Source organism: Lonchura striata, chromosome 2, assembly GCF_050655825.1.
Source record: "Lonchura striata isolate lonStrDom1 chromosome 2, ASM5065582v1, whole genome shotgun sequence".
NCBI classification, from domain to species: Eukaryota; Metazoa; Chordata; class Aves; order Passeriformes; family Estrildidae; genus Lonchura; species Lonchura striata.
The window spans coordinates 63,681,965-63,703,686 of NC_140704.1; the positions used below are offsets into that span (position 1 = coordinate 63,681,965).

General features: G+C 42.2%; 1 protein-coding gene across 2 annotated transcripts in view; it reads right to left on the reverse strand.

The window, feature by feature from the left end:
• Positions 1 to 17,666: 17,666 nt before the first annotated feature.
• Positions 17,667 to 21,722, reverse strand: part of F13A1 (coagulation factor XIII A chain) — a 59,220-nt gene continuing 55,164 nt past the window's right edge. For both annotated transcript variants that reach the window (XM_077790781.2, XM_085571471.1), the window contains exon 15: positions 17,667 to 19,624. In XM_077790781.2, the coding sequence (XP_077646907.1) occupies positions 19,480 to 19,624 (145 nt within the window). In that variant the 3' untranslated portion in view covers positions 17,667 to 19,479. The remainder of the gene's footprint in view (positions 19,625 to 21,722) is intronic.

Genomic DNA, 21,722 nt, shown 5'->3' on the forward strand with positions numbered 1-21,722 from the left:
TCCAATTCCCATCCCTGCTCAGGACAACCTCAAGAGTCATACCATCTGCTTGAGAGCATTGTTCGAGTGTTCCTTGATCTCTGTCAGGCTTGGTGCTGTGACCACTTCCCTGGGGAGCCTGTTCCAATGCCCAGCCATCCTCTGAGTGAAGAATCTTTTCCTGATATCCAATCTAAACCTCCCCTGACTGAACTTCAGGCCATTCCCTCATGTCTTGTCACTGGGCACCACAGAGAAGACCCCAGTGCCTGCCCCTCAGGTCTCCCCTCTTGTCTCCTCTTTGCCAGGCTGAGCAGACCTCAGCCCCTTCTCACATGGCTTCCCCTCAAGGCCCTTCCCCATCTTTGTAGCCCTCCTTTGGATGCTCTCTAATAGCCCTGTGTCTTTGAGTTGCCCAAAATTGCACACAGGATTTGAGGAGAGGCTGCACCAGCATGTAGCATAATGGGACAATCCCCTCCTTTGGCCAAATGACAGTAACAGAGACACGACATCCCTCTAGTACACAGAGCACCTTGCATCTGTACAGGCATCTGTCCTGTCAGTGGCCCACTGATGTCTGGATATGAAATGTTGCCTTCAGAGGTACTTGTGGTCTCCACTTTGGGAAATAATTATGTGTATTTATGCTGTCTTCCAGGTCCAAGGGAAGGCAAACTTTGCAGAGAGCTGTAAAACCATGCACTGCTGCCCAAGCCACAAATTGAGGCTGTTTAAGGTATCTCAAGTTGCCACTACAGCATGCAGAAGGTATGACACACAGTTGTGCTGGGACCACCAGTGAGACACATTATCCTCTCCAGTGGTATCCTGACCACTCCATCGCCCAGTGGGACCCCACTGATGTGTGCAGGAAATTTATTTGCACACCTTGGCCATACTGGTCATGCACAAGGTGCCCTTGGTGTATCTCAGCACTGCCTACCCTAATGACAAACTTGACACTAGGTAGGAGGAAGCTAGTATTCCACCTGAGGCCATCCAGGTCCTTCACCCAAACTGTGCCATGGCAGCAGGGACCCTGACAACTCACTGTGATCCTCACAAGGGAAAAGAAGCACACGCTCCCAGTGCATACATCAGCAAAGTCCTCTGTCTCTACAACCTTCCATATTACTCTGCACCATGTAGCAACACCTTTGCTACTGCCTACCCTTGAGATTCTTCTTTCTCTTTCCATCACTTCCAGCTCCTTCCCTTTCTTATAGTTTTCCTTTCTCTGTGCCCTCTCTTTTCTCATGGCAGACTCTTCTTTCCCTTCTCCACCTGGCTGGATTTGCTAGCCCCTCTCACTGAAATCCTCTCTCTGTGAGAAAAAAAATTAATTTTCTTTTGAACTCCTCATTACCTGAAGCAAGAGGTGTAGCTCCAAGCTTTGAGGACCAGCTGACTGACTAGGACATCCAAAGATCTCTCTCCCCAGCCAACACTTCCAAAATGTAGGTTTTGTCCCCTTCATGTAGATACTCCAGCACAGGAGTGAGCAGGAAATGGGACAATTTGGCTACTTTGCTCAGCCTCCATCACTGGTGGGTATCTGATTAAATGATTGCATGAATTCCTCTGAAAGTCTTAATACAGAATCTTCTGGAAACTTAGGTGGTTTTACTTGTAATTGTCTCCTTCAGACCATTGTTGAAATATTCCTTTCTTTGCTACAAGCTCATGTCATGAGCAGAGTGTTTGAAGGGCTACCCTATGCTTCAGTGTAGAAGCTCCTCCTGAAAATGGACCCTTCATGGGCCATAATGTTCTCCAGTCTTTGGAGATACTTTTGGTGGGTGGGTGCCTTTCTGCCACCACCTGGTTCATGGCGTGTGCAGAAAAGCTGAACACCTCCTGACTGGTGCTGGAATATCCTTTACATTAAAGGTCACACTGTGGCCTCAGTCCTGGTGTGACCATTTAAGCTTTGTGGAAATGGTGGCTTGGGGTGTTCAGCTGGAATTTGCCAGGCAAGGATGCAGCCCTGCAGATTCTCACAGGTGTAGTGAGATAAGTGCTGGTAATAGAAAGAATGTTCAAAAAATATTTACCTGGCAATATCCCTTTACACCCATGACTCATCATCACAAGCACACTTCCGATTCTCTTTCCATTCATGTCTCAAGGACCAATACCTCAGTTCATGAAAATTTTAGGCAGCTGCTTTTCTGTGTGGTATTTCAAATTCTGGCTAATGGATGTGGGTAGCACAGATGACTTAGTTCTGAATGAACAGTGCTCTGGTGAATAAGTCCGTGCATTTCTCCAGCTCCTCACCAGAATATGTGAGGCTGTGAGTGGGTTTGACAGGGTCAGACTTTGACATCTGAAATGGAGCAATGATGGAGCAGCTGCTGCTTCATATGCTTGTCAAACGTAGCCTCAGAATGCAAAACAACCTGGATTTTAGGGCTCTGCTTTAGAGAGAAATCCCTTTGAATCAAGGTGCAGGTCTAGGCATAATGCAAGGTCTTATCCCACATTATTGCATTGATTACTGTAATTATGTCCTTTCAGGACAGTTTCAAGCTATACTCAATCCAGTTAGAGCTGTTTTAAATACCTTTGTATGGTACACCAAGTGGTGCTGGAGAAAGGAGGTAGTACATGTATTTTATTTACTTTCTTGCTCTTACAGTAAGGCTTTTTATGGCCAGAGAGCTGGCATTATTTGTATTCTTTATTTCACTGATGGATATATATATATATATATATATATATATGAAGCTATCTCCCCATGCACCACACCAAAAATGTTCTTATAAATGTGTTTTTGCAGTGCAGAGTGTCCAGTTTTATAAACAGATGGAGAATAGGCCCTCCTTACTCTTGGCCCATTCTTTTGTGATGGGTTTTATTCATCGAATTTTCATACATTTCATTTTGCAACAGAACACATGAAATTGTGGCATCATTGAAGTCCACAGCAGAAGTCGAAAGGATTTCTCCTTGAATGTCTACATATGTTGATCAACAGTGTTTAGTGGAGCTAAGTCTCCTGGGCTTCTTATGCAGGGAGTGATTCAGATTTACCTCCTCCTCCTCCTGTCTTTTCCTTCCTCCTTTATGATTTGGGTTTGATTTTTTTTGTTTGTTTTTGTGGTTTTTTTTTTTTTTTTTGGTTGGTTGGTTGATTGGTTGCTTTTCTTTGTTTGCTCAGTTTGTGTTTTTATTTGCCTAAACTTGAAGACAAACTTTCAGCACCAAGGCTTTAATTTGCCCAAAAATGGATCCTCCTTCTGTCTGTGCAGAGGGTGAGAGCAATACTGATGTGTAGTTTATTTCCACCACTTTTAATGGATTTAAACAATAGCTTTCTTTTTACTTTTTCATAGAATATGATCTCAGACTGGGAGAACTTGCACAAAAGCCATTTACAGATGGAAGTCACACTGTTTCCAGTTGTTTAAACTCCTCTCCTCTCCTCTCCTCTCCTCTCCTCTCCTCTCCTCTCCTCTCCTCTCCTCTCCTCTCCTCTCCTCTCCTCTCCTCTCCTCTCCTCTCCTCTCCTCTCCTCTCCTCTCCTCTCCTCTCCTCTCCTCTCCTCTCCTCTCCTCTCCTCTCCTCTCCTCTCCTCTCCTCTCCTCTCCTCTCCTCTCCTCTCCTCTCCTCTCCTCTCCTCTCCTCTCCTCTCCTCTCCTCTCCTCTCCTCTCCTCTCCTCTCCTCTCCTCTCCTCTCCTCTCCTCTCCTCTCCTCTCCTCTCCTCTCCTCTCCTCTCCTCTCCTCTCCTCTCCTCTCCTCTCCTCTCCTCTCCTCTCCTCTCCTCTCCTCTCCTCTCCTCTCCTCTCCTCTCCTCTCCTCTCCTCTCCTCTCCTCTCCTCTCCTCTCCTCTCCTCTCCTCTCCTCTCCTCTCCTCTCCTCTCCTCTCCTCTCCTCTCCTCTCCTCTCCTCTCCTCTCCTCTCCTCTCCTCTCCTCTCCTCTCTGAGATAACAAGTTTTCCTCCTAGGAGGCCTTTTTTTTTCAACATATCCCTGTCAGGATGAACAGGCTTCAACTGAAGCCTCAAGTGTCCCTATGAGATATTGCTTTTCCTCTGCTAGAGTGCCAGCAAGCTGTCTCTGGGTGCTGCAAATCACTCTTATCTGACCTGTTATTCCTCTTTCCCAAGCTGAGACCCTCTGACCCTTCTGCCCTAATCCTGCTGGTTTCCAGCAGCTCTGATGACCTCTCTGAATTTGTCCCATTGGTTGCAAATGCCTGCAACCTCCCTGCTGCTGAGCAGAGGATTTGCCTGGCAGATCTCCCACCACAGCACAGTTTGAGGTATTGGTGGTTCCTGCTGGGGTGGAGGAAGAGGAGGAAAAGCAGGCCTGTACTGTTTGGCAGCCTGCTGGGTAAAGCCTGTTGGTTTAGCAAGGAAAAGAAAGGAAAAGAGATTATTATCCACTTTTTTTTTTCCCCCACCCACAGTTTTCCCTCTATGCTTTCCAAGAGCGAAGGTCAAAATTGAATGCCAGCATTTACTGTGCATTTAAGTGTCACCAAGACCACAGGTGAGTCTGTGGATGCTCCATGCTCCCTGCTGGTCCCACTGCTCAACTCTCAACGGTGCTGGCCCACTGTAGCTAGTTTGTGTAATGAATTCCCCCAGCCATCCCAGACTTCAAATTGTGTCTGGGAGCATCAGCCCCGCACTTGTGTTGTTATGAGTTAATGTCTTCTGGTCTCTGAGTCATTGCTGATGAATATTCGGGTGTTTGGAGCCTCATCCCTTGCACACATGAACACTTTCCAGCAATGTTAATGAGATTTGTAACCAATCCTTGTTGACTAGAGCAAAGCCAGAGCCTAGCAGAGCAAATAAAGAAGAACAAATTGGTGTGCTGCCATAATCCAAACATCCTGATATCCAGATTCTGACCTGCTGACCATAATGTTTCTAGAGTCAAATACTTCAAAATTGCCTTTGTTTTGTTCTGCATAAAAATACTTATTACTAGTCAAAATCAGAAAAACAAAAAGCCCTAAAATGTCTAAAAAGCTATTCCTGGGGCATGTCTGAAAAATACTGACTTCTTAAGTCAGCATGAATACAAAGTTTCAGTAATTCAGGAGGAGGATATAGGGTACTAAAATGTTCCAAATCCCTCAAATGTGTGGGGCTTTTTCCCAAAAGTGATCATAATTGTGATAGATTTTTCTGTTTAAGCTCATGCAGACCTCCTAGTCTCTATCATTGCTGTTCTTATAGTAGCAGGCACTGAGATCCTGTATGTAAATCAAGTTGCAGACTCATTAGTGTTACTGATGCTTGCTTGCTAGCTGAGACACCAGTTCTGATTTAGGGTATTTTGACACTTAGCAACAAACCAAGCTTTGTGAGCAGGTGGCTGAGCCAAAATAGTAGCAGAGTTCGCAGTTAGCTGAAATAATAACAAGGAATTGCTGGTCAGAATATGCTTTCTTTCTTGATTTATTAAAACAGCCTACAAAAACTCGTTTGTGAAGGATCCACTCCCACGAGACACCTGTTCAAAGCCACCATAATACAGGTGTTTTTCTCTGCACACAGAGTCACCATACCCAGAGTGTCCGACCAGTGAATCCATTCACCTGTGGTGGCCAAAGTCATCAACAACCTGTGCTTCTTTCTTACCCAGGAGATTTTTAATTGCTCAGTTCTAAACTCTCCCAACAGCTTCCTGCACCTGCAACTCTAAATACACTCTCCTTTCACATCTTCATTGCTGTTCTCTCTGCCTGAAGAATTGGAAGTTGTCTCAGACGGTCTCTCCCAGCCCTCACATGGTAATTCCCTTTTCATCATTCCACCTACGTTGTACAGAGAGGGTAAGGACATCCACCTTTCCTTTGAGGGTCTCAGTGATACCTTGGATCAAGGCCCTCCTCTCACTGTTTTTCAGACTGGCTTCCCTTCACAAGCAAAACAACTTTGCAGGCACTGGAGATAGCGCAAAGCTGTCACTGTCTGTAGTGTCTGCAAACTTTCCCTTTCTGACAGGGAAGACAACTTCCCGTCACATAAGACCCTCTAAGTATGTCAGATATCCAGAATAAAACAAAAGAACAACCAAAAAATTGGAGGGGAGATCAGCTCTCGTCTTTGGACAATGTACATTTGTACTCTCTGGTCACCTTTGTTCCTTTTATGCTACATGTTTGCAATCTAATGCAGGGGTTTGAAACCTATGGCTGAAGGTCAGCCATAGCCTGAAAATTAATCTCTCATGAGCTGTGGCCACTCAGTTTTTAAAGGCATGACTGATGGCTAGCTTGACAGCCTGAGCTCCTGGGGTGGCTGGCCAGCAGTGGTTCAAAGAGCAGCAGAGTTTTTGTCAAGAGGGCAGACCCCACCCAGGCCTCAGAGCTGGGGGATGGCACTTGGGGAGGTCCGAGAATCCGTCTGCCTCTCGCAACTCCATGATTTCACTGCGAGGCTGTGAGCAAACCCCTTCCAGAGCTCTTGTGTTCTGAAAAATGGGGCTCGAAATAGAAATTTGTCTCATGCGCGAGACTTGCCATCTGTTTGGGAACCTTGCTAGCAGGTTCACCAGATGAAACTGGAGTGTTGAAGGCTTTGTATGGGAGGATGAGAAGGTGTATGTATGCCTGGGGGGGGCAGGTTGGGGTAGTAGCCTTGCAAAGGTTCGTGCAGCAGTGGTGAAAGCAGCAGAGGGGACCGGGGGCACAGCCTTGGCTGAGATGCTGCAGATGTTTCCAGCGTGCCAAGTTGGACATGAAGCTCCACACAGGCTCATAGGCCAGGGAATGGTATGCACGTGGTAGCTTCATTATGGGCACGCAGCCTGAACCACTTTAGAGGGCAAAACTTATTTTCAGTAGGCAGAGGAATATTCTCTAGTAAAATAAGCTTTCTTGCAGCATGAACTTGCAGAGATCTCTAGTCACTTTCTAAAATCCTGCTAGTTTACATTTACAGATAATTATGTATAAAGAACTAAGTTTTATTAACAGTTGCAGAAGAAATCAATGAAGATATTGCAGAGAATTGTGATCCCAATGAGGAAATTAGCTGCAGGAGAGGAGGAATTGTTGACAAGCAAGAAGCTTTTCCTAGTGAAATACCACTGCCATTATTAGGAATGCATAAGGAAAAAAAGATGTATATAACTCAGGACATGAGTGAGTTGGCTTAGGGGAAAAGGTAAAGGAGAATTGTTTTCTAAAAAGTTATTTTTAAGATGTAAGCAGGTCTTTAAAGCACAGGCAAGAATTCTGCATATTATGTTTCCTAGCACAGGGAATTCAGCAAATGAGCACCAAACCCAAAGGGCTCCATCCCAGATGAAAATTCTCATGCAAAGAGTACTTAAGTGTACCCCTGGGCCCACATGGAGTGATTGGGCAGGGACTTCTGTGACAAGTGCACTGCAGAGAAAGAGAAAGAATGATCAGCAAAGGCCGTGGTATAGACTGGAGTTATCAGAAAAATATTAACCCTGTAGAAAGTGGTCAGATCCTTTGATTGCTTCTATGAACCCTTAGCCTGATTATTGCCATGTGACACATTAGGTTATTTCTTCACAGTAGCTCTTGGAAAGCCCTTTATACATTCACGAATAGGCATTAAAAAAAAAAAAAAATCTAAGCCACTTTCTTACCAACTTGATACATTCCAAAGGGCCAGGGCTCAACATCCTTGGATAAGTGAGTGCTTTGAAGATGCCTGAAGGTGAGCATGCGTGTGCATGCATGTAATGCATGTGTGAAGACCTGGAGGGCATTCTGCTTGATGGTGCCCAAGCATTTAAATGAAATTACTTGGAAGACCTTCTAAGATAAAGAACTGCAGGGAAAGAGTTTTGCAATGAAGAGGTGGCAAGACAGAAGCAGTGGCCCTTGGGTTTCTGGTGCTCTTGCCTTTACACCTCAGTGCCTGTTTTTTGAGTTGTTTTGGGATCTCAATAATGTATTCAAAGTTACTGAATCAAACAGAGCTAGGCTCAGACCTGAAAACTATTACAGATCTTCCCATCAAACTCCAGGGGACCAATTTAACATTCAGGCTACACGCTATGTAATGTACTTTACCACAAAGTTGATTAAGTTTCACATCAACAACCTGTATATGTGCTAATATTTCAAAAATCAGTGTATCAGTTTAAAGGGAAACTGTAGGCAATACTTTAGAATCATTATCAACTGAAGTGACTGACTCAGAGGTAGTGGTAAACCATCAAGACTGTGGCAATAGAATGAAACAAGGTTTTAAGGAGGTAGAGCTACAGCTAATTTTGAGTGAGAGTCATCACAACATCACTGTATGTACTTCTGGGGTGCCAAAAATTGTCTTACTGTGTTGTTCCACATCACTCTGAGCCATTCTGGATCAGCCTCCAGTGTAGCGAGAGGCTTCAGATGACTTACAGAAGTGTTGAGAGAGGAAACAGGTGAAAAGTGTTTTCAAGGCTAATACAGTAGTAAAAATGCTGGTCTCTGATGAAATGAGAAAACCTGGCTGGAGTATGGGGATGTTGATTTACTGTTCTTGACACACAGAAATGCTCAATTGATGTTCTTCTCAAGAGAAATTTCTGAGTCAAAGATGACGCAGCAAAGGTGTGTTCAGCATTTGCACTAGTATCAAAGTAAATTTATTAAAGACCCAGGATACAAGCATCCAACTTGGGCTAATTAAAAGCAGATCTTGCTGTTGCAATCAAATACAATGTTTTAGTCAATAAAAAGCACAAAGCCAAACCAAGACCTGATGTAAACCGTGTGTCCAACCCTGACACAGCAGCTGCTTTAGATATTACTTTAACCTGAGTTACAACACAACAAAACATAGTTAATATCGATTCCTTTAAAAGCTGGCACATTATCTATGGTCTTGTATGTGTTCTGGTAAGACATGACTCTTCCTGGGAGGGACCATGTGCTTTCACTGAAGTCAGCAGGAGCAGTGCTGACTTATACTCAGTCCCTTTCAAAGATAGCCCTGTATCTCCCTGTAAATCAATCCTCACTGGAAGCAACCATCTGGGATGATTGTTGCTGGAGAGGTTACATGTGGAATAACTTTAACTCCTCTGTCTACTTCTGCATTACATACAGGATTTATAATAACCTGGGGTGATAATACCATGTTTCTGATTTATATATATATTTTAATCCATAGCCCATGTCAAGTCTTTGGGAAAAAAACCAAACATATTACTTTTTTATCATCATACAGTTTTTAATTTGAAGGTTGTTTATTCTTCCTGTCCCAGTTAAAATATAGGACAAAAAAAAGGGGGAACGGACTTGCACAAGGATGCCCAAAAGTCAAGGCCAGAGATACTTTATCCTGAATCACCATCCAGCTCTGTCTGGTAGACATAATTACCTCCCTTGGCAAATGACTGATGCTCAGAAATGTTTCCCCCTTTCTCTGGCTTCAGGAATGGGTTCAGTTAATTCCTATATTATGGAACTATGGCCCTTGTTTGGGTTCTCTGATTTTATTCCCATTATTCCCCTTGATTCTCCAGTTAATTTTTGGAAATCTCCTAAAGTCAATATATGTGACAAGAATAAAAACATCAACCAGATTTCTGAGGAAGATTTACCTGCTCTTCTCTGTGTTATTTTTTATCTTTTCTGGTGTACTCTAGGAAGAGCTTCTGGACCTGACTTCATTGCCCATGCCCTTTACTAGGAACCTGTTAGGGTGGATTGCAATAGTAAATGGATCTACTGTAATCCAGCCAGACACCAACAACACAGCTCAAAAGTAATGAAGCACAAAAAATGAAAAAGGAAGATGAAAACTACTATTTTCTTTTATTATTTTGTGTTTCCTCATGTGTATTATTTTCTTTCAAGGGATGGAGAGGTGAAGAACAAAGTCAAAACTCTCTCCTCTCACCAAGGACTGTGATGGGGCCAAACAAAGGGGAGCAGAAGAGATTTCTGGTATCTGCTGGTATCAGCAGTTACCAAACTTATCTCAGCTACCTCCCAGCCACATCAGCCTTTAATTCCAGCCTTCAACTCCATCACCCTGGTTTATGGTGCACCAAAACTCCGAGCTGGTAAGCTCAGTGTGGGGCTTATGATTTTCCTGAAAGCCCTGATCCTACTGGAAGATAAAAGTGTTCAACTGCCCAGACATGCAACATTAATTAATACAAAAAATCATTGAAATTAAAAAAAAAAATCTGGACAATTAATTCCTTGTAAATTTGGTTACTGCAGTGGCCCAGCACTTCAGCCACTCTAGCCCCACTGAAAGCAGCACGGGATATTCTCACTCTCAAGTTGCTAGCACAGACAGCCTGCCCCAAGCACTGCTGCCACAGATGTTTCAAAATGGGGGATCCCACCACCAGTGCAATGACCACAGATACCCTGAATCTTGTCCAGGAGTTTTGCCTTCTCCCCTTCAGCTCTATGACCTCCCCTGCTTTTGTGGGCTCTGCGATGTGTCTCAAGTTTCTGCCCCAAATTCAACAAGGCCAAGGAAGCAGAGAAAGGACTGGGGTAAGGGGTCAAGGAGCACATTGACCCAAGCTTGTCCTGCTCTTCCCACCCACTGGCTCTTCAAGCCCTACTCAGAAAGCAGATTTTCTTTTTCTTCACGGGCTTTCTGTTGCATACCATGAATGCATCTTTTTGTAACATACAGGGCAGTGGGAAACCCAAAGTTGCTCAGAAAACTGAGATGCTCAATTAACAGCTGATTTTTGGAGTTACACTCCCTGCCACATTTAATGGCATGTGACTCATTAGCCTTTCCCACACCAGTGGGTTGGCTGCCTCTGCACCCAGGAGTCCTGTGCCAGCAATCCATCTCCCAGAGCCACAAAGAGATGATTGTTCATCCCAAAGAGACCTACCAGCCCATCACCAGAGGAGTGCATTGTCAGGGAAGGTACACACAGCCTAAATAGTGATGGCCTTCACCTTGTTCTCCTGTTGATCTCTTCCCTTATCCACTACATTTTCCCCCAGTCCTGCAGGAATGACACTGGGATCCAACAGGCAGGGCCTGAACTCAGATCACAGTCCTTCCTGCCCAACCTCACCATCCATTCTGGCCAAGGGAGAGACTGTTTATGTGGAAAAAAGTGTGTAATTGGTCTATACAGTGGTGATGACCACCCTGCAAAGGGGCTGATTTAGTATCCATCATGTATTCTTGTTTCTGAGCACGTGGCTTTGTCATCTCCTAACGTCTTCTACATTGACCCAGCACTAATAATGCAAGGCACATGCCTAGAAAGAAAAAATTCTGAGTGTCTTTACATGCTGAGACCTGTTCAGCCAGAGCTACCAGCTGTGGACAAAGCAGACAGAATCAGGGGTAATCTGATGCTAAAATCTTGGAAACTTTTGGCCTGCAGCTGTGGCCCACCATAATTTTCATTTTAGTCTATGCTTTGTTTCTAAGCACCTATTTTCTAGGTACAGGTTTTGTGCAAAAGAGACCCATAGGCTGAACAAATTGCTTTGGATGAAAAGCACCCAAGAAGGTGTCTGAGACATAAAGTCCCTTTTGTGCTGCAGGAAGAGACATATTTGTGCTCTGATTGTTTAAGCAGTGATGTAAAGGAACCAAGATCTGCTTGGTGACAGGAATTACAGATTCAGAAAGAGAGTGGCATAATCAGTTTTCCTGCTGGCATGTCCATTTTGTTCTAGATATAGCCTCTTCTGCCTCTCTCCCTCAAAATTGTCCCTAGGTGTATTTGCTTCCTGCTACTCAATTTCTAAATATGTAAAAATCACATGTAGATGTTCTTTTACTTTCAATTCTTACATCCCCTGTCTAAAGTCTGCTTTTTTTCTTTTTCTTTTCCTCAAAATGGTTGCTTTTCCCATTTGCTTAATCTTGCACTTTCAGTTGTAACCACAGTTGGATGCAAGTTAATTTGCAGTTTGATGATGACACTTCCCTATTGCTGAGTCTCTGAACGCAAAGGTATTTTTTTTTCTTGGGCACCAGTAATGCTGATGAGGTCAACAGAGCTTTGGGAATAGATTTTATTACTTAAAAGCTCTTCCAGAACTAGCTGATTGGAGCACAAAGTATTGTTTTACACTGCAAAAACTGTGGCTACCTAACTTAAACCAGTTGAAAGGCAGAAAATAATTCATCAGTATGTTGCAGTGGGGTTTATAATAGCCCTGTGCAAAGCTTATCTTAGTAAAGGAAAATGTCTTCCTACAAATGAAAATGTTTAGGCAGCAGAGGCTTTGGAATATCATCTTTATAACAGTCCCTAAATTAGCTCAACTTGTTTGTTCTATAAAGGACAATGAACCCAACAAACTTTTAAGCAAACAGCAGGGAAAACTTTTCCAGCTGCAATGGGGATTTAGAGGCAGCATGCATCACTAGTGAAATACACAGCATTTGGTTAAATTTGGTTAACAGTTCCCAAAGCAGGCATCTTGGTACAAGCACAGGCACAGCTAGATCAGCATAAAGATACTTCTAGGGATCACACAGTGTTAGTGTGCCACTCTGGAGAGAGCACCACCAATTCCCGCTGATAGAAGACCAGACCTGTGGGAGACTAGAGAATCTTTTCCTTAAAGCTGGACTACTAAACATTCCTACCATTACTTCTGAAGGTGCACTTTTTGTACCTCCTGTTGGAGTGAGCAGCAGTGATGTGAGAACTTTTGTACCAGTACAGCTACACAGAGAAAGAGTGAATGCTTCGATGCTCTCAGGTTCCATTGCCCAGGCAGATCTTTGCCATGCAGCTGTCACAGATGTTGAGCTCTTGACCACCCCTCACATCTTCACATCAAACCAGTAACACATTTTTGAAAAAATGGTTTACACTGTTTTAGTTCATGTCGCAGCGATCTAAGAGCACACATTGTATCAGCTTAGTTTTATCTGAGTTGATTGAAGAGTGAAGAGTGATTGAATCGAAGAGTGCAACAAAAGGCTCTCCAAGGGCTCACAGCCATTCAGACCAGAGATGGAAAGTCTAATATAAATTCTCCAAAATACAGTGTAGCTATTGGGAACTCAGTGCCAGTGGCTTCACTCTAAAGATCTGTTCCTGTAAAAATTACTAATGCAAATATAGCTGAAGAATGTTAAAATTGAGAAAATTGAGTTACAGCTCACTGGATTTACCCCTTACTCTCTGAGGTTTTTTTTTTCTGTGCAGATGTCTGAAGTTCACAGCAGCATTTCACTATTATTCTGCAGGTTATTTCCAAGCAAAGGAATTTTGTAATCAGATAAAATAACCTGAAGAGCACCATACAACCACAGAGATTCTGAGACATATTTACTTTGAAGAAGGGCAGCATGCAGATAACATTTAAGCACATCTCATAATCCTATGAATCTACATAGTGATGAAAGAGATCAGTTGGTTTTCAAATGTTAATGCCCTACTTACTGTTCATACACTGCTGTAGAAAGATGACCTGTGGTCTTTTCAAAGGCAGTCACACTTCTATGACAGAATAGAGGTATTTAATGAAACAATGCATGCAAATGCACAAATGTGTTCAACCTTTATGGTACAGATCTTGCAACAAGGGCAGGTTTTGAATCTGTTTCAGCCACAGTTGAGTCCAGGTTTAACTTAATGAATCTGGGTCCCAAGAGATACACATTCTCCCTGCAAAGGCAGGCCACTCACTCATTAGCAGTGTCCTTTCAAAAGGCAGAAGCTTAAAGATGTGTTTAAATGGTACTTAAAGTGACATAATGCTGGGAGAAGTTCAGAGGAGAGAAACAAGACTGATTATGAGCATGGAAAAGTTTACATGCACAAAATGACTGAGGTAGGACTCCTAAACCTGAAGAAGATGTGATGTGAGTGAAATGTAGTTCAGAAGTCTATGAAACTATAAGTCACATGTTGGAGAGGGAAGAAGGTCTCTCTGATTCCCCAGTACCAGAGATACACGATGTCAAAGGAGGCCAGTGGAACAATGAGGTTCAAAGTAAATATGAGATGTTAGATTATATCTGTTGATAGCACACTTGGAATTGCCTTGGTAGATGCCAAAATCTAAGGAAATTCTCAAATATCACAAAAGAGCCACCAAAGCTACTAAACAGAAATTCTACATTGTATTTGTGCCCAACTAGGATATTCCTGTTGCATAAACAAAATACTTGGATCTGCAACACCACTCATTGCTACTACAGTTTTCACCAGACCAGATGTTTGCCACTCCTTCCGTTAGGGTTGTCATGATGCATTTGGATTGAAATTCCTTGAAATGACAGGAAAATGTATAAAAATTAATATGCAAATTAAACTCTATTCTATGAACACACTAGGAAAGAAAACAGATGCTTCAAACTTTGGAGAAACCATGGCAATTCACTGATTCATCACTTAATTCCAAACTTTGTAGAAACCAGTCTAATATGGTAATTCACTGATTCATCACTTAATTAATGATGTTTCAAACTTGCAGTTCTCTTATTCATAGCTAACAACACACACAGCAACGAACAAAATAGTTACCTAGTAGACAGTGAGTGTGCTCATTCTTCCTCCCCTATCACTTTGTGGGTGTCCCGTTTCACACCTGGAGGCAAAAATATCTCAGCAGTCTGCCTATCATTGGATCCAGTTAAGGAGATTTTTTGGGTTAGCTGATGTATTTATAACTTCCAGCTTGGAAGCTTGATCTACACCATTTCCATAAGTTAGTGAATTTTGAGGAAACAGTCACACAACCAATATGCCAGGATTATGGATGCAGGTGATGGCAGCTGCATAATGACCTCCTCCCCTTCAATCATGTCCTGCTTGTGTGTTGTGGCTTTGAGTGGCGCCTTGTGCCTGCCCTGTGGTAGTCAAACCCGAGCAGGAGCTGCCTGAGTGTTTACAAGGGGTCCCTTTTATTCCCAGACTAATCCTGCATTGACCAGACAGGCAGAACCCAGTTTGAGTTGGGCTGCAGGTGACTTAAGGGAAGGGCTGAGCCCAGCTGGGGTCTCCTCATAGGGTACACTCATGTCTCCCTTACTCATCCAGCTATCATGCTGGCTCCGATATACAAGACAATCCCTCTCCTTCCACCAACACTTACAGTATACTTTAGACTTTCCTCTTTCACAATGGGTATATTAATTCTGGTTTTCCCACCTCTTCTCATTTGGTTGTCTTTCATTGTCTTCCTCTGTTGTGCCATCACTCAAATTCAGATGTTAGCTCCAGCAGCCACAGCCTTCTCCTTGGGAAAAACAAGGACAAATATGAAAGCAATATGCTGAGAAAATGGCATAGCAGGAAGGAAAATGCCCAGCAGCAGAAAGGGGCAGCAGGCCAGGTGTGTCACTGATTTGGCAGTGTTTATTGATTAGTTTCAGTTCAAACCAATTATTACTGGTAGTACCAGTCACTAGAAAAGTCAGTGCTCAGTCACATTCTCTTTTTTTAGTGCACAAATCAGATTCCTGCTGCCATTGCTTGAGAAAGGTCACAGTTTGGTGATAACCTAGCAGCACAGGCACCGGGGCTTGTCAATATTTTTACCTGTAAGAGCAATTATCTAATGCCCTGGTATCTACTACTGTCTTTCTCTTAGTTTTTGCTGTGCTTTATCCAATTTCATGGTGAAATTCTCGTTGTATGTCCTTTTGTAACAAGTAGACAGTAAGTGCAGGTAGTTATTCCTGGTAGAATAAACTATTTATGTGTAGGACTCAGATTTAGTCAAAGGAAGAAACTGAGAGTTTCTATCCAGGCAGAGGCCTGGGAAAGAATGTAAATAATTCTTTATCTCTCTTGTTTTTCACATTGTTTATAGTTAAGTTTTATCACTGTGTGTCAAACACTCTACACCAATGGTGGTGGGTTGTTTTCACTTCAGAACCAATAGATTTGGTCCTTGTGGAGCTCTGTATAAAAGAACAGTGTATTTTAAATAAAGGGGAGTTTACTCTTAACAACCTTCTGAATCAGAGTTCTCTTCATTCCTGTCCTTCCTTGACAGTGATATTTATGACCTCAAAATAAAATGCAGCATAAAGGTTCACTAGGATGGGATGGCAACAGGGGCCTTGACAGTGCAGGTGTAGGTTGACATGGGAGGCCTCAGATTACAAATAGATCACCAGTAGTTAATAAGTGGTTGTCAAATGGTGCAACATTAGGAGGTAGGTAAGAAAAATTCTAGATGTAACAAAGGAGACCAATGAGAACTCAACACAAGTAAAATTCATCATGCAGCAAATTTGGATCTGTGGAGCTGAATCGATAAAAAAAAACCAACAAGTTGTGGAGAGCACAAGAAGTCTATAAAAATGGCCTCTGATGCATCATAGGGTGATAAGGAAAAATTTTTCTGTTGTGCTTACCCCACTGAAGAAGCAGATAAACTCTCCCCACTAATGTCAAACTCTGCTTGGTGGAGGACCAGGGACACTGGTGACTTGCTGTTATACATGCCCCCACCCAGACTGGAGATATCACAGGGGCAGTGTAGAGGTGCATTAAAAAGCAAAGAAAGTAGAGTATGCTATAAAGCTTACTGTACCAGTTTTACCTAATATAATTTGGACTATAAATGTTAGTATCATTGTATTAAAAATACAAGAATATAATGCCATCCTAGTTATTTCAGCTACTAATAATTATCTGATTAAATTTTCTTTAACAAGACTAACAATATATTCTTCCCAGGCCTGCATGTAAGATGTGTTTCCTTTTGATCATAGCAAGATCTGGAATGTGACAAATTGATGGCTATTGGAGCAATCTGCCCCACAGCTTGGATGTAACAAGTTGATAACAAATGAGGTTTGCTTCAGGAGTGACTTTTCTTTACATTTAGCATCTCTGAGTTGCTGGACTGTGAGAGCTGTGGAAGTCTCAGTTCTGTCTCTGTTTTTGGACTGTTTCTTCCCCAGTGCATCTCTGAGCTGTGATGGCTGTGTGGAGGACCCAAGTTCAACCCACTCAAAAAAGATCCTCAGCTGAAGTTTGAACTCGTTAAGCTCTATACTCAGAGCTTCTCCCGATCTGAGGTTGCCAATCTGTCCTCATTGTTTATTGATCATACCCTATGTGTACATAAAGTGTAATCACAGCACTCCCTGCTCCTCCAGTCAAATTTCACCCGTGTTTCCTGTGACAGCCCACTCACAGGCTGGTGAGTGGCTGAAATCCTAGAGGCCACCCTCAGTTTTCCTGTAGATTTTTGTGAGCATCTCAGTGCACAGTGAGCAGGCTGGTGGTGCCAAGAGCTGCTGACATCCCTGGTCTCTGTTCCCAGCCATAATTTTGCTTCAATATACTCCACTATAAACTATAAATAATAATTCTTCCTGTCTTCTGGCAAAGGTCATTCAGCTTAATGTGTGTTAGTAAAATGACTTGAAATATTTAGCTGAGAGAAGCACTCCTTAAAAATGGGACATAGGTAAGATTTCATTAGGGGCAAACTGGTGCCTTAATGGTCTCTGACAAGTTAAAACAAATTCCAGGGATTCTTTTTCCTGGCACTATTGATGTTCTCTGGAAATCATCACCTTCTCCAATTTATAGGTAGCCAGTTGTTGAAATAGAAGGAAAACCAAAGGAAAACAGTTAAAAATAGCTTGTAATATTATTTTTTTCATTTAAATAAATGTAAGATTTTCTCCTTAGCACCAAAAAAGACACATGGCTCAGAAGAACATTTTTAAATTTTTACAATGAAGACACAGCAACTGGTGTCTACAGTGCTGCTATGTAGAAGTAAGTGATCAAAATACAGAACACAACACATAAGTGCAATCAGACACACTTTATTTTGTATTCTTATTACACTGTATTTATAAAATGCCTGGAATAGAAAGCAGGTTTATATGCAAGAGCACAAAATAGATAATTTTATTTGCAGATGTAGAGCTTGGTAAGACTGCTTAATTACCTAACAGAGATTGTCACCCTGCACTGACACATTGTTCAGTCTCTTCACCCCACAAGACTTTGACATGGCCAAGCTTCTGATGTGGTCACATAAGCTATATAAAATAAGGGTGTGTCCATTCTTGAAGTGAAAGCCCTCAAAAATCTGGTTTTCTTGGATCCTGGGGTACTTCCAGATTATATGAGGTGGTATGAATTTCTGTGTTTCCCACACTTTAGTAAAAAGAGCAGCTGCATTTCTCCTCTCACAAGACTTTAACAGCTGGTTACAGGTCCTGCAGGAGGTACCGCAGGCAACGTGCAGCAACAGGAGGAGCAGAAGGGAAGGAAGGCATCTCCCTTGCTTTTCATTAAGACCACCAAACGGCATGGCCATCCAGCAAAGCCCCAGGGTTTAATGAGAAAGATGTTCCTTTTAACTTTAGAAGCTGAACCGACTCCCCTGTGCTGTTAATACCTGATCTGCTCTTACACACACACCCTGACCAGAGGGAAGGAGTTGCTGTGGCTTGTGTAAGTATCTGTGTCTCAGGATACATCTTTATTCCTTTCCCAGGAGTTTCTGTCCCTCAGTATTCCCAGGATTACTCATGTACTAGATCTTTATTATGCTTTAGCCATGATTTTTGGGAACTTTCAGGCACGATTTAATCTAAACTCAATACCCATATTTTTAGTTTGAAGTCACCCCCAGCTCCAGTGCAGGACACTGTCTAGGCTTGTGGGACTGGCAGGAGAAGACCCTCAGGCTCCCTGCTCCACTCCTCTTTCCTTCATCCCATTTGCCAGCCTGGACTGCTCTGGGACAGCGAACACTCCTGACACACTCATATGGGAGATGGGTCTACAGGGTGGGTTCAGGAGAGAATAAAGGTAGAGAAGGGTGAAGAGAGAACACATCTTACACAAGAGATGTGATCAGAAAGAGCAGGTTTTGTGTGATAAACTCTGAGCAGAGGCAGAAAAAAACTAGTTTTTCACCCAGCAAAGTAGAGAAACAGTACACCAACTGCATATGGGGTCTGATGAGGGTAAGAAGTGAGTCTGTGTGAGTGCCTGCGCACATGAGAGAATAGGAGAAAAAGCACAGGGAAGTTATAAGACAAAACAAGGGGCTGAGAATATTCTTGAGATAAAACATCCTGAGAGCTTTTTCCAGCAAAGTGAGCTCTCCATGAACCAGAACATTATTAATTTGTAGGATAAAGCAGACCCTTTTAGCTAGAAATGCCTGTTTCTATTGCAGCCCAAACAATCTACCATAACATTGTGTAATTCAGTCTAAGAATTTATAACCATGGATTTTTTTTTTCCTTCCCTTTTCAGTGAAATACCAGGCCTTAATTAAAACTAAAGTTCATATTACTCTGGTGAATGGAGCTTTCCAAATTCCCTTGCAGCACTAATGCAAAAGACCATAAATACAAGTGAGCTACAGGAATAATATGACCTAGAATTGCCTTTAATTGCATATAGCTAATTTTAAATCATTCAGCATCCAGGTGCTTTTTTTAATGCTCTCTCCAGTCATACCAATTAGTTTGCTTTATCAATTTTTTTCAGCAGAAGGATGACCAAAATAACAATAAGCAGGTTTATACCTCTCCATCAGCCACCCCTTACCATGATATTTTTAAATATAGCTAAATGAGAGAAGAAGGCAGCACCTTGGTTCATGGTTTCCGAATCTGGATATTCAGCTCACCATACACATGCCTCAAAGCATCAGAATTCAGGCTTGCAATCAGCTTCCGTAAACCTGGTCGCATTGGGGTAAATTTTACTTCCCAGGTCAATGTAGAATTCATTGGGATTCTCCTGAATAAAAAAAGAAAAGTTTCAATATTGCAGTCAGTTAGCCAGTGCTCTCAGCCTGACACAAAACAGGAGAAACTGAAGGTAGATAGTATAACGTGTCTCAAATCTTTTATGTTTCACTCATTCTCATAAACGTCATATAAATTACCCTCTCCATCTTCTATTCCTCTCAGTACTGACCCTGTTAAAGCCTTTTCTAGCCTTTCCTTCAGGCTAATTTTAAATTTCCAAAATGAATCAATTTTCTTCTGTCTCCTATCATGATCACTTTTGAAATGACCTTCTTTATATCTAACCTATATTTTTTTCTACTTTATAATTCTATTTTTCCTGTTTATTATAACCTATAACCTGGTGGTGATTCCTTAAATAGTTAAATAAGTCAGTGTTCAGGTCATTCCCCTGGAAACCCTATTGAATCCCTCTGTCACCCCTACCCTGAACCACCCTGCCACAGTGGTAACATCAGCAGATCTCTTCAGTGGCCCCTTCAGATGACTTCTACATGTCTATACAAACAAGCAAAGTATTTTTGGGAGTCTTGCTGTTGTTGGTTACTCTTATACACTATGTATGACTCTTGATAACTCATATATACAACAATGGCATTCTGCGCTGTTCTTGATTTTCAATTTTTTTGCTACAATTAAGATGCATGGACAGCATCAGGTATTGGGTTTCTGTGTTTTCTCAGCGCTTTCACAAGTTTCTGTGTGCAGATTTTAAAGGCTGATATTTATTGACTGATTGATTGTGTTTGGTGGGTGCTGGGATACAACTGCTCCAAAGGAAGTAATAGACAAAGCAATACAGTGGGAGCTATTTATGAAAATGAATTTTTTTTCCCTCAGCATTAAATAAGATGCTTCTAAGTTCACTGTTCTTATCTCATATGGCTACAGTGTCCTGAAAACAACTGAACAAAGTGGGAGCAAAGCAAGCCTATACTTCAGTTACTGTTTCAAATTCTCATCTGGTAGGATTTGGTTCTCAGGTGCCATGTCATAAGCCAGGGTCAGGACAGAAATGTCTACCCAGGCTTAGCACAAGCTGCCACAAGACAAGAAACCTTAATTAACTCTAAATGAGCTAGCCTAGAATCCTCCCACCTATGTATTTGTTTCAGTGCAAGTCTGCCTCTGGTAAAATGAGCTATTCCAGCTCCTTTTTGCATACACAGATGCATACCTTGGGGCATGTACCCAATTTTAGAAAAAAAACCAAAAATAAAACCAAAAACAAACAGGGAAAGATTATATTTTTGATGTGAGCATGAGCAGACTGCTTCCAGCAAGTGTTTTCCCTCTTTTTATCTTTGTTATTAATGCAAGAGATTCTGCTCCCCATAGCTGGTCTGCTTGTATCTGCCAGATGCCAACTAAAGTGGAAACATGATAAACCAATGACTTAAATTGCTGAAGAAAGTAAAATACCTTTTAGAGTTTATGGGAATTATCTGCAAAGGATTATCTGAATGGAAAGTGAAGAAGTAATGATGCAAGTCTGCTGTGCAGACTACACTTCTTAAGCAGTTGAGGTTCAGATTCTCTAAGGATGAAGGGTTTGGGGCCACAGCTTCACATTACTCCAGTGAGAGAGGGTAGCACTACCATCTTTGTTTTATAGTGCTATCAGTGCATAGATGTGTGTGTGTGTTTGTACATGCAGGAAGACAACAGCTGTGCTGGGAAACCAAACCCTTTTCCTGCCTTTTCCTGTCTCTCTACTGTCCTGTTTCTAAAACAAGTTGCTTCTCACTAGAGATGCTAATACTAGTTTAGTTCTGACATATAGAAACACCCAAAATTACTTACCTGCTAGTATGAAAGTATACTTGGCTATAATCGTTTTAGCACTATCCATCACTGCCTGGTTAATTCTCATTTGTCATGCAAAGACTATGCCCTGAGTAAGAACTGCTACTGCCAAAGGCTTTTCCATAACTCATGCTCCTCATCTGTCTGATGAGGAGCAAAATATCAATATCTTTATCTATATATAGACTTTATGAATGGTCAAGACTGAAGCCCCCAGCAACTACATTGCCAGAATAATGTTGTATCAGCTAGGTTACACATAACCAGTTTTTTGGAGCCAC